A 13,550-nucleotide genomic window follows, 5' to 3' on the forward strand; every position below is an offset into this window, starting at 1 on the left:
GCCGGATCTTGTTGCCATCGTGCCAGTGACAGCGTTCCCTTGTGTGTTCCTAGCCTGTGTTCCAGACCTCCTGCCGTTGCCCCTGACTACGATCCTTGCTGCCTGCCCCGAGCTTCTGCTACGTCCGACCTTGCTCTTGTCTACTCCCTTGTACCGCGCCTATCTTCAGCAGTCAGAGAGGTTGAGCCGTTGCTAGTGGATACGACCTGGTTACTTCCGCCGCTGCAAGACCATCCCGCTTTGCGGCGGGCTCTGGTGAAAACCAGTAGTAACTTAGAACCGGTCCACTAGCACGGTCCACGCCAATCCCTCTCTGGCACAGAGGATCCACCTCCTGCCAGCCGAATCGTGACAGAAACATAGAATGTGTCTACAGATAAGAACCATTTGGCCCATCTAGTCTGTCCACTAAAATACTGGACACCATTAAATCTCATTAATGTTAAACGGTTATCCAGGAATAGGAAAACAGAGCTACTTTCATTTAAAAACCACTGCCCAACTGTCTCCAGGTTGGGTGTGTTTCTGCAGTTCAGTTTCATTGAAATGAATGGAGCCAAGTTGTAATACCACACCCAACCTGGAGACAGAAATGGAGCTGTTTTTGAAAGAAATTAGCTGTGTTTTTCTATTCCTGGAAAACCCCTTGAAAGGGTCCTGTTGGCTGCTGTTGGTGTCTGGCATGTAAGGGATTTGGTCATTGTTTTCACAGAATTGCTGATTCGATATCAGAACTTTGACAATCACCACAGTAGAAACAATACAATACAACTGCTCAAATCCAAATGCATTTAAACAAATTAAAAACGGAAAAGCTATTTACATTTCTGCTACTCTGTAAGTTTTCTTTGCTTTTAATCACACCGTCACACACTGTCAGTCTGTGGCGGCCCTTGGGCAATGCACTTTGTGGGGGAAAATCTAATTTGGATGTAGGAGATCCATGGCAATAGAATAAAGTTCAACCTCCAAATAATACTGTTATACAAGGCTATATGCGTATTCTCGTCTTTGACATTTATGCCATTTCCACAGGATATGTCATAAATGTCCCCTAGATATGGGTTCCATCCTGGGATTGAGATCGAAGACTCCCTGCCTTCATTTGTCCTGTTATCAGCTCCTAGAGGTGGTCAGGGAGCAGAAAACAGCTCAGTCAGCAATTTGTGTAACTCCCATTGACTTTCATGGGAGTTGTGAAAACATAGTAGCATCATGAGCATCGTAGCAATTTTTGTAACTCCCATTAAAGTCAATAAGAGTTACCCAAACTGTGTAAATCAGACAACCTGATGTGAATTTTTCTGAGGGAAGAGACATTTATCACTTTATTTATTTATTTATTTATTTATATAGCTCATACAGATTCCGCAGCGCTTAACTTTGCCCCTCCCCCATGATCAGGTAATGTATATGGGATCCTCTCACCTTCCAGTAACACGGATCTCTTGACCATTCTTCAACCATTTTACCTCTGCATCAGGGTTTGCCACTTCCACAACTAGCTTCATCTTCTGACCCTTTTCCACTTGGTATGCAGGATCCAGCTTCTTCAGGAAAGCTTATTCAATTAAAGGTAGGATTATTATAGGGGACAAATATGGTGAATCCAAAAATAACAAAAATTTCAACATAATATGGCACAAATGTGTGTGAATATAATAAAATAACAAAATATGTATTATTCTCTTTTTTTTATGGATCTTTGGGAAGGAACCTAAAAAATTGAGTAATTTTTTGTGGGATTCTTTACTATATGGCACAATTATATTGGCACTGTGCAGCACTTTGACAAAATATGGCATTATTATTATTAGGTGGCTGCAGTAATGAGATGGTCCATTTTGATTTCACTTGTTAGTTATACAAATCTTGAGCTGGCCATATACATTTCAGAAGAATCAGCTGAAGATTGTTTTGTGGATGTTGCCCTCTTATCTCTCCTTGAATGGCGATAGGGGGAGAGAATTTGTTTCTGTGGCAAATAAGCTGCTGCCGCTGGACACTTATTCCCCTTTTCCTACTGAAATAAGCATGCTTCATGTTGAATGCAGCCACGTAGAATTATAAAGTGACTTCCAATATTTATATATTCTCTATTTTATAGACCATTATCAGCAGTTGCTCAAAGTTACAGTCCTTGGGTCCAAGAAGTTTGAGGCTAAATATGCAAGTTACATGGCTCTATTGCACACCAGACTAAACAATCCACTTAGAATTAGAATCATGCTCTGGGGTCTTGGGTTCTCCCCTATAGGGCCACCCATATGTTTTGGTTCTGACTGCATAAAAAAATATTGCACTACTCTGAGACAATTTGTAAATTGGGGAAAGGCCAGGCGCGTGGTTATACTTGTGCAATCCCTAGCTTCAGTAGCTAAAACAACATAACAGAAGGTATTGTTTAACAAACAAGTGGTTGTGAAATCCAGGGTTATTTTTGTCACTTTGACATGACTAAAGCAAAGTAATATGACTGTATATTAAACAGAAAGATATCTGTAGCAATTTTATAGATAATTTCCCAAATTCGAGATACTTCTCGTCAATGCATTGTAACTAGGCACAATTGCCTGCACTCACTGCAGAGGGAGCTTAGGAGCTTACTGCATACGTGCTATATATAGAACCTATATATAGAACTTAACTAGTATGCTATGCTCACCCTAGGGGTGGCTGTAGCCAGTCAAAATGTTATCTTTTAACCAGGGGTAAACTAGCAAAAACTGTGCCCCTCCCATGTTATACTGATCATTTGCAGTCACAGAATACAGAACTTTTACATGCGGTGACTAACAGGGGACATCTTCTCTGACTTTTTTTCTCTATCTGGGCCAGACCAGCTTGATGACTTTCAAAGACTGCAAACTATACTAAGACATCGGTGGCCCCTCACTTCTACAGCCATCCCCAGTCTTTTTAGTAACCTAACACCAACACTGTGCCTGCTGCTGCCCCATATGCCCCCAAATACCATGCTCTCGATATAATAGTACCTGAGGACAGGAAAAGAGATCACATCAGGGGCAAAACTTAAAGATAATGGGCCCCAGACCAAAGTACAAATTTAATTCAGATTCCAATTCAAAACAAAAGTTGCTCCCTCTTCATACACTGCTCCCCATTCCCTCATTCACATCTAATGGCCCTCGTTTCCACATAGATTCTGCTCTTTGCCCCCATCACTTACATAGGCTCCCAATCATGGCTTCTGTCTCCCACACAGACTCTGCATATGGCCCCATCTCTCGCACAGACTACCTTAATGGCCCCTGTCTCTCGCACAGACTACCCTCATGGCCCCTGTCTCTCACACAGACTTTGCGCATGGCCCCCCTTTCATATAAACTCTTCTCTTCGCCCCTGTCTCTCAAAAAGACTGCACCATGGTCTCTGTCTCTTACACAGACTCTGCTTTTTGCCCCATCTCTCACATAGAGTTGTCTCCTGGCCCCTGTCTCTCACATAGACTCCCTTCATGGCCCCCTCTCACATAAACCCTACTCTTGGCCCCTCTCTCACATAGACTCCACTCATACCCCTTGTCTCTCACACAGCCTCCACTTATCGCCTTTCTCTCACATAGAATCCACTTATGGCACTCATCTCTCACATAGACTTGTGGACCCCTGTCTTAGAATGCAGCTCAGCGCTCCCCTCAAACTTGTCTCTATGTCCCCCTTCCCCCCTTCTCACAGACTCCCTATGCTGCCCTTGTTACCGTCTCCTCCTGCTCTGGCTAGAGCTGAATATGTGTAGTTTGGCACAGTTTGCACAAAATTGCTGCAATTTTGCGTAAATCATGGGAAGAACACAAAAACGTTCCTGTGGCCCTGCTCTACTCTAACCATGGCTGTATATTGTTTGCCCTGACAATGTAGGCCCTGTTATGGTACAAATTCCCCCTTGCATTCAACTATATGGCTAGGCAGGGGATTTAAATCTCTTAATCATATATATTCATTTTTCCTATAAAATCACCCTCTTTTTTAGAATGGCACAAGCGTCCAAAAAATTATAATTAGGCATGCAGGCAAGTTTTTCGCGAGGCACAAATTGCACCAGAAATCTTGCACATACGCAATAGTAAATCTGCCCCATTTCCTGCCGTGACTCATTTATATACGATTTATGAGTCTTTATCATTTTGGAGGTTCTAGTCAAACCTTCTCCTCACCATCACTCTTCTTCTCCTCTTTCTTCATCTTCTTCAGACGTTTTAGGAGCCCACGGAGATCAGTGATGCCATACTGGAAAGCAATCTTCTCATACTCTGAAGGGGGGGCTTTTTTCAGGATTTCCCAAACATCTACATCTGGCTCAGCCTCCTGCTTTGCCTCATTGCTGTCAGAAAAGAGTATGTCAGTATACAGCTATGGATGTCTCCAGCCTAGATCTCAGGATGAAGTAGGAAAACCTTACAGGGGTAATGACTAAGTGAAAATCTCTGAGGGTTTTTATAACTTATTACAGTACCCCACATAAAGAAGGAAAATATAGCAGGCGGCCGGTTCTAACTGAGCATCCGCTACCAGCGTTAGGTAGGTGCTCCAATTGGATCAAAATGGGTTAACACTACATTGTAATAATAAGGTCCTCTGAGATATATGACAACAATTGTATTATTTGACCAGGGCTGGTTGACGATTGTTGTATGTCAAAAGGTGAAAGAAACCTTTGCAGGACCATAGGCTTTATATTAGCTATAATTTACAAAAAATAAGTATAAGAACTGATGCAGAAGTCACATAAGGTTGAAATTTTACACATTTGTATAATGCAACTCATGATGGGTCTGACATACTTTTTCATTCAACCCATGAAGAGGAAAGTTTTATGACTTTTAAGTTTAATTTGGAGACTCAATCTGTTTAGGATATGTGCTAGACATTTCATGGCACACATTTCTATATAATTCCATATTCTCTTCATATTTAATGATGGTCATTGGGACCTCATTTACAAAGATACACTTAAATTACACAACCTATCCCATAATGGAATTGCAGGATTCGTAATGATAACTAAATTTTATATCATTTTAATATCATTTTAATGCAATTCCATGACGTATTCAGGTGCTTTAAGGTGACTCTGGACTGGATAAAAAAATTAAAAAATGAGCGTGTGATCTGAAGGAATTACCATAACCGAATAAATCCCATAAAACGTGTATTATAAGAAGTATTTCTGTGAGAGTAATTTATTGTGCCATTTCATCTGTCAACCTGTCTTTGGGTGCTAGAGGGTTACAAGAAGCTACTCTGCCTTGGACAGCCAAAGGAAATCTTGCTACAGCCCTCCAGTTACTTCAAAGATTCTACTTTTCAATAAAATAAAGCTGTGATTTGCTAGCGAGGCCACAAATACAAATAGGTTGTGTAAACTGTTGTGCCCAGTCTGGTTTTCAGAAAAGCTGTGAGCTGGTACGACACCATAAATCTCACTGGAGCTTGTGTTTATAGGGGATATTGACCCATCAGCACTTTATGTTGTTCAGGTGTTAAGGACGGTAAATCTATAAATATAAAACTCATCGTGTGTGTGTATGTATGTATTTATGTGTGTATGTTCCAGCATCACTTCCAAACCGCTAAAGATATTAACATGAAACTTGGCACACATGTTACTTATATGTCAACAACAAACATAGGAGAGGTAATTTAACCCTTACTCACCCCCATTTGTGAGAGTTGGGGTTTTTATTTAAAGTCCCATACAAGTCTATGGGAAATATATTTTACTGCATAACTTCCAAATAGCTGGAGATGTTTCGATAATACTTGGTCACATGTTACTTATATGTCAAATAAAAATATATAATAGTTAAATTAACCTCTAACCTGCCCCCATATATGAAGGATGTTTTTTTTTGTTTCAAGTCCCATGCAAGTATATAGGACTTCTGGTGCCGTACTTCACAAGCTCCGCTCTACTTCACCTAGTGAATGTGCCAGTCTGGCTGGTAAGCCATGCCCTGTCCCATCTCACAAAAATACGCCCACCCTTTAAGCCACACCCCTTTTATTTTCAGCTTACAATATCTTTACCACAACGCAGATTAGAAATGAGGATTAGCTATGGGGATGGGATATGAGGACGGGATATGAGGAAGGGATATGAGGACGGGATATGAGGTCGGGATATGAGAACAAAATATGAGGACAGGATATGAGGTCGGAATATGAGGAGGGGATTTGGGGTCGGGATATGAGGAGTGGATATGGGGTCAGGATTTAGGGATGGGATATGAAGATTTCCTCCTTTGTTGCTTTTCCTCCCCCACAAGGATAAGGTAGGAAACACCGGGCAGCGCCGGGTACTCAGCAAGTTCTCTGATAAAGAGAAGGCCACTGCAATGGGGTGGCGCAGGGGTGGTTGACCAAGGTGTAAAAATGATAGGGGTGCAAAATCTGATGAATGTTTAATTTGGTCCAGGGAATGTCCAGAGAATGTCCAGTGATAAATGATGCAAATAGTGTATGCTTTACTGTAAGTTTACAATCACCAGGCCAGATGCTCTATCACTAGGTGAATGTGAAGTAAATGGCGATGCATACAGTGTATGCATTACTTTTCCCTACAGTAAGTGTACATTCTTTGCGCCAGGTGCCCTTGTACTCAGCCCAATGAATGTATAGTGAGTTGGTGATGCATATGTATGTTTTGCCACTCTCTTTTGTACAGTATCAGAGAGTCCAGCGATAGACATGAGTCCCTGTGCATAACTTCTGTCACGCCGAGCGCTCCGGGTCCCGCTGCTTCCCCGGAGCACTCGCGGCGTGCCTCTGTATGCAGCGCTCTGGTCAGCACCGCTGACCGCGAGAGCTGCTTCCATGTCACCGGAGGGGACGCGATCCGAGGCATGGGATGTGCCCGCTCTCGGATCGCACCCCGTGTCTCTCACCTGCCCCGTCCTCTTGCTCAGTCCCGGTGCACGGCCCCACTCTCTAGGGCGCGCGTGCGCCAGGTCTGTCAGATTTAACCCCTTAAGGACTCAGCCCATTTTGGCCTTAAGGACTCAGACAATTAAATTTTTACGTTTTCATTTTTTCCTCCTCGCCTTCTAAAAATCATAACTCTTTTATATTTTCATCCACAGACTAGTATGAGGGCTTGTTTTTTGCGCAACCAGTTGTCCTTTGTAATGACATCACTCATTATATCATAAAATGTATGACGCAACCAAAAAACACAATTTTTGTGGGGAAATTAAAACGAAAAACGCAATTTTGCTAATTTTGGAAGGTTTTGTTTTCACGCCGTACAATTTATGGTAAAAATGACATGTGTTTTTTATTCTGAGGGTCAATACAATTAAAATGATACCCATTATTATATACTTTTATATTATTGTTGCGCTTAAAAAAAATCACAAACTTTTTAACCAAATTAGTACGTTTATAATCCCTTCATTTTGATGACCTCTAACTTTTTTATTTTTCCGTATAAGTGGCGGTATGGGGGCTCATTTTTTGCGCCATGATCTGTACTTTTTTTTGATACCACATTTGCGTATAAAAAACTTTTAATACATTTTTTATAATTTTTTTTTTATAAAATGTATTAAAAAAGTAGGAATTTTGGACTTTTTTTTTTTTTCGTTCACGCCGTTCACCGTACGGGATCATTAACATTTTATTTTAATAGTTCGGACATTTACGCACGCGGCGATACCAAATATGTCTATAAAAAAAGTTTTTTACGCTTTTTGGGGGTAAAATAGGAAAAAACGGACGTTTTACTTTTTTATTGGGGGAGGGGATTTTTCACTTTTTTTTTTACTGTTACTTTTACATTTTTTTACATTTTTTTTTACACTTGAATAGTCCCCATAGGGGACTATTCATAGCAATACCATGATTGCTAATACTGATCTGTTCTATGTATAGGACATAGAACAGATCAGTATTATCGGTCATCTCCTGCTCTGGTCTGCTCGATCACAGACCAGAGCAGGAGACGCCGGGAGCCGGACGGAGGAAGGAGAGGGGACCTCCGTCCGGCGTTCTGAATGATCGGATCCCCGCAGCAGCGCTGCGGGCGATCCGATCGTTCATTTAAATTGCGAACTGCCGCAGATGCCGGGATCTGTATTGATCCCGGCACCTGAGGGGTTAATGGCGGACGCCCGCGAGATCACAGGCGTCGGCCATTGCCGGCGGGTCCCTGGCTGCGATCATCAGCCGGGATCAGCCGCGCATGACACGGGCATCGCTCCGATGCCCGCGGTTATGCACAGGACGTAAATGTACGTCCTGGTGCGTTAAGTACCACCTCACCAGGACGTACATTTACGTCCTGCATCCTTAAGGGGTTAAAGGGCCAGTGCACCATTAATTGGTGCCTGGCCCAATTAGTTCCAAGCACTCCCTACACTATATAAACCCACTTCCCCTTCCTGTCCCTGCCGGATCTTGTTGCCTTGTGCCCTGAGAAAGCGTTTCTGTGTGTTCCATTGCCTGTGTATCCAGACCCTTACCGTTGCCCCTGACTACGAACCGTTGCTGCCTGCCCAGACCTTCTACTACGTCCGACCTTGCTCTTGCCTTGTCCTTGTGTACCGTGCCTGTCTCAGCTGTCAGTGATGTTGAGTCGCTATCGGGTGGAACGACCTGGGGGTTACCTGCCGCTGCAAGTCCATCCCACTTTGCGGCGGGCTCTGGTGAAATCCAGTAACCCCTTAGATTCCGTTCCCATGATACGTCCCACGCCATCACCTCACTGACACAGAGGATCCACCACCCGTGTCCTCCCCACTTACCAGTCCGGATCCTGACAACTTCCATGGCACAATACGTCGATGTCAAAGCATGCCATGGAGACAATAGTGTGCTGCCAATCATGTTAAAATTTTGGGTAAATAGAGAAGAAGCTCTCATTAGAAAGAAACTACTATTAGAGTAGAGGGTCACTACCACGAGCATCTCTTCCCTGAAGGACACATCCTTTATAATGTGTTTAGCCTATTCATATCAAAGAGCAACAGGTACTACATTTTTTCTTAGGTACTGCAGGGGAGTTGAACACTTGCTGACAGGTTCCCCTGCAGAATGCAGCTGACTGATGGGATTTGAGCAGTAATACAACCAGCATATCTTTTGTGGACCCAAAAAGGTATGATCCAAAGAAGACAATCCCTTCAATAAAAGACCTTAACAATTCTCATTTAGCTGTTTGTGACAAGTAAACATGACTTTGGAAGACAATGAAAGTCATTGTACTGAAAGTTAATAGTTTTCTATTTACAGAAATCTCAACCTTGTGGGAAGACCTTTGTGTGTTTTGGGTCTTACCGATTCACGGAACGCAGGAAACTGCTGGACTTGCAAAGAGGCATTCAGAAAAACATGCATCGAAGACAGCACCCGCATCACCGGGGCAAGAAAGAGCAAGAGACATCAGTGCAAAGCAATCACTATAGCCACGATCACTTGCCAAGACCGGGCAAAGAGATAGACAGAAAGACAAACATAACTTCTTGAACATGCAGTACAAAAAAAATGCCCATTACATGCAAAAAGAGAATGTGGCAACCAACAAAGAGTGCAAAAAAACAGTGCAAATATTGAAGCAATGTAGGTCAAGAGTAAGAGAAACTACAAAACAGGCAAATTAAGCTTTAGGCTTTTTTTCTAACTCTGACTGTGACAGCATTCAAGGAGCACAACTGTGTTATCTTTAAGACAATTGGTGCAAAGTGTGGCACAAAATGATTTGTATCCACAGTCACATTTTAACCTGTCACCATGTAAGCTCTCTACATTAGCAGGCAGCTCAGTCTAAGATGGTTGTATAAAGGAATGAAACTTTTACCCTTCATTTATATAGCCAAAGTGATAATAGATAGATCTGTAGTTTTATGGACAACTCATCGAGGAGAATGGTTAAGTATCTGTCATGCCCAAGAACATTTTAGACAATTTTTCATTAAAGTAAGTCTCTGGTGATGTATGAAAATTATTTTATTGAAAATTTTAACATGTTTTCTAGGACTTTAATATTAAAGGAGTAGTCCAGTGCTGAAAAACTTATCCCCTATTCTAAGTTAAGGAATATAATCTGAGTTAGTTTAGAAAATATGGTTTGATTACAGGTACTCTTTCAGTATAATTTTTCATTTATTCATTTAAAACTTTGGGCTTTATGGTCCATTGGGGGGGGGGGGGGTCCTAATCAATGACTGACAGCTATCTGTGTAGGAACACTTATACAGAGAAGACTGTCAAACATTCATTAGGAATGCTCACTGGACCCCTGAATCCAGAATATGCAGAGATAGATTAGGGGATGTCTGAGGAACAGAAAAGGTATTACCTTTCTGCTCGCCAGTGCTCCACTTCCCCCCTAAAACATCTCAGCCGATTTCAAGTCACAATCATGTTGTGCAGCTATTTTGCCCACATGTTATGATCGTGTCTTGGTAATCACCCCCTCTTGTCTCGGAAGGTATTATTCCAAGGGGTACCAAGGGCGGAAGTTGAGACAAATTACATGTTCTGCTCTCTGGACAACCCCATGTATGTATTTATTCGCTCAGCTCCTATTGCTGTATCACATGATGATGGCAGATTGGGCGGCATTTTCATGGGGACTGTTTCTCTTTAAGATCCCCTTCATACTTTTAAGCCAAACATGAGTCATGCATGGTTTCATCTTAAAACATCTTTGTGATTTTGTCCTTTTAGTTTGCTTTGCTGTCCTAACAGTGAGCTCCACTTAGTGCCTCTGTGTAAGAGGTCACTGGTTAAGCACATTTGCTCTCCCGTGCTGTCACAGCAGTGTAGGTGTAAAAACTGCAACAATCAAGGCAGCCATATGTGAGCCAAGTATACTCTAGAAAATACAGTTCCTAAAATAACTCTAAAGGGATGACAGTTGTTTAATTAGGGGATGCTATATTCGGAAAAGTTTCTATTACGGTATTAGTATAATGCCCTGTACATACTGAACTAATGGCCACAGCGGCACCCACTTAACTGCCTCATTACTCCACAAAGTGTCCAACAGAAGCCTGCCCAGTCCTTTGTATCCTTAAAGGGGTACTCCGCCCCTAGACCAAGCATAGGGAATAAGATGTCTAATCGCGGGGGTCCCGTCGCTGGGAAACCCTGCAGTCTCTCCTGCAACCTCCCTAGTCATCTGAAGCATTGAGCAAAGTTCACGACACAGGGGCCAGAGTATAGTTACGTCATGCCCCGCCTCGCCTCCTCAATGCAAGTCTATAGGAGGGGGCGTGATGGCCAGAGGGGGCGGGCGGTGACATTACGATCCTCCGGCCCCTGTATCGTGAATCATCATGCACGGAGCGGGTTTCGTGCAGCAAATGACTAGGGAAGCTGCAGGTGAGATCGTGGGGTTTCCCAGCGGTGGGACCCCCGCAATCAGACATCTTATCCCCTATCCTTTGGATAGGGGATAAGATGTCTAGGGGCGGAGTAGCAGAAAGTTAAACAGAAAAGTAACAGAAAGTTAAACAGATTTGTAAATTACTTCTATTTAATATATATATATATATATATATATAGAGAGAGAGAGAGAGAGAGAGAGAGAGAGAGAGAGAGAGCAGTCATAAAGTGATGAGAGATGCATGTGGCAAACAGGGGCAGTGTGAGCTTTATATAGTAGCACAGCTCTTTCTTCAGACTGTGAGCCATACTATCCCATTACTCACTGGAGACCAGCTGTCACTTCCGCAGAAAGGTGCTGTTCCCTTTGAGAAACAGACAGCTGCATTGTGTACCCTCTTCCACACACTCCACTTTCTGGAGCACAGGGAACCCTCAATATATTAGTGAGTTGGAAGCGTTGTACTCACTGTCTATATATAAATGATCATCAGAACCGGAGACAATGACTCACTAGTTAGATCTTATCAGCAGAATCAGACAATAACTGGTGAGTGCAGCATTTGCTAAGCGTTACTAAATGCATATTGCTGGCCGATGGACATCAGTCCAAGTCAATGGCCTATTAGGCTTGGCCAGATGGCCAGAAGCATCAATAAAGCTCACTCATGCATATGGCAGGCATATTGTGGAGAACTTACTCTCTGTTTGCAGGACCAATGACAGAGAAAAATAATAATAAAAAAAAAGATAGTTATAGAATAAAAAAGAAGCCAATGGTAGTTTGTGTGAAGTGTCATGAGATACAGATAAGAAGTTCATAGTGCAGCAAGCTTTGAAAGAGCAACAAAGCAGACATTCGAAGTAACTGTACATAAATGAATAGAATGTATAAAGCTTTGCCAAGAGCACAAATGAACGGGTTGCTGCAAGCAATGCGATAGAGCATAAGTAAACACTGGACAATGCAAGAGAGCATGTACTGCAAAAGCATATGATGAAGGTGTTGCTTCAGGTACTGAAAGCATTTGATGGAGGGAGTGCAACAAGTATTGCAACATAGCAGGACAAAGGAACTTAGCAAGCAAAAGGGATACAGCAAGCAATGCTAGAGTACAGGACAAAAGAAATGCAGAAAGCAATACAAGAGCATAGGACAAAAAGGATTCTGCAAGAAATGGAGCTCCGGACGAAGAGGATGCTGCAAGCGATGCTAGGGCACAGAACAAAAGGAGTGCAGGAAACAATGCTAGAGCACAGGAAAAAAAAAAAGGGATGCTGCAAGCAATGCTAGAGCACAGGACACAAGGAATGCAGCAAGCAATACTAAAGCACAGGACAAAATGAATTCAGCAAGCAATACTAAAGCACAGAACACAGGGAATGCAGCAAGCAATGCTAAAGCACAGGACAAAAGGAATTCAGCAAGCAATACTAAAGCACAGAACACAGGGAATGCAGCAAGCAATGCTAAAGCACAGGACAAAAGGAATTCAGAAAGCAATGCTAAATCTTAGGACAAAGGGTGTTCAACAGACAATTCTAGAGAACAGGATAGGAGTGATACAGCAAACAAAGGAAACCCCAAAATGTAAAGAAATAGAGAGGAGTGGCGCATGACAGGGGTAGGATGGGGCTAAGTGATGAAAGTGTTAAGCCAGTGTGAGGTGTGAGGGGCGGGCGAGGGCTTAGGAGGGGTTAAAGAGAGGTGGCCATTATGGGAGGGGTCAGACAGTACCTCAGCGCCGCCAAGAGACATTCCCGCCCACCCATCCTGGTTTTTGGGGTTTTTTGGTTGTCTTAGCAGCAGTTGCGGGGGAGGGTTTTGGAGACACATTAGAATCATTTAAATTGGTTCCGAGGATGGTAAAACAGTTGGGCTGGTGCGGTACCCAGCCTGATGATGGTTTCCTTGCGGGCATGGGCCCCAGGGAGGAGTGGGAGCTTCAGAAAATGGTGCCCCTGGGTCTGGTGACTTATGGCCAGGGGTACAGTAGGAGGCCCATAGGGGGTTAATTGATGTGGGAAGGGAGCAAGGTGCCTCCAAGGCCTTCTCCTGGGGGTCAGACTCAGGGAATGTTTACATAATATTTGGTTATGTTAATATAATATTTGTCAATACGATTAGTGATTGTATGATGTTCATATGTTTGGTTATTTATTAATGTTTTGATGAAGTTGTAAATAAAATTTGGCTGCTGT

General features: G+C 42.8%; 1 protein-coding gene across 1 annotated transcript in view; it reads right to left on the reverse strand.

The window, feature by feature from the left end:
- Positions 1–13,550, reverse strand: part of MYBPC3 (myosin binding protein C3) — a 182,153-nt gene that overhangs the window by 83,281 nt on the left and 85,322 nt on the right. Inside the window, exons 11-12 of the mRNA XM_056528158.1 lie at positions 4,178–4,344; positions 1,429–1,561 (exon numbers count right to left, since the gene is read on the reverse strand). Coding sequence (XP_056384133.1) covers positions 1,429–1,561; positions 4,178–4,344 — 300 coding nt within the window. The remainder of the gene's footprint in view (positions 1–1,428; positions 1,562–4,177; positions 4,345–13,550) is intronic.

The sequence above is a fragment of the Hyla sarda genome, chromosome 6, assembly GCF_029499605.1.
Source record: "Hyla sarda isolate aHylSar1 chromosome 6, aHylSar1.hap1, whole genome shotgun sequence".
In the NCBI taxonomy this organism is placed as follows: Eukaryota; Metazoa; Chordata; class Amphibia; order Anura; family Hylidae; genus Hyla; species Hyla sarda.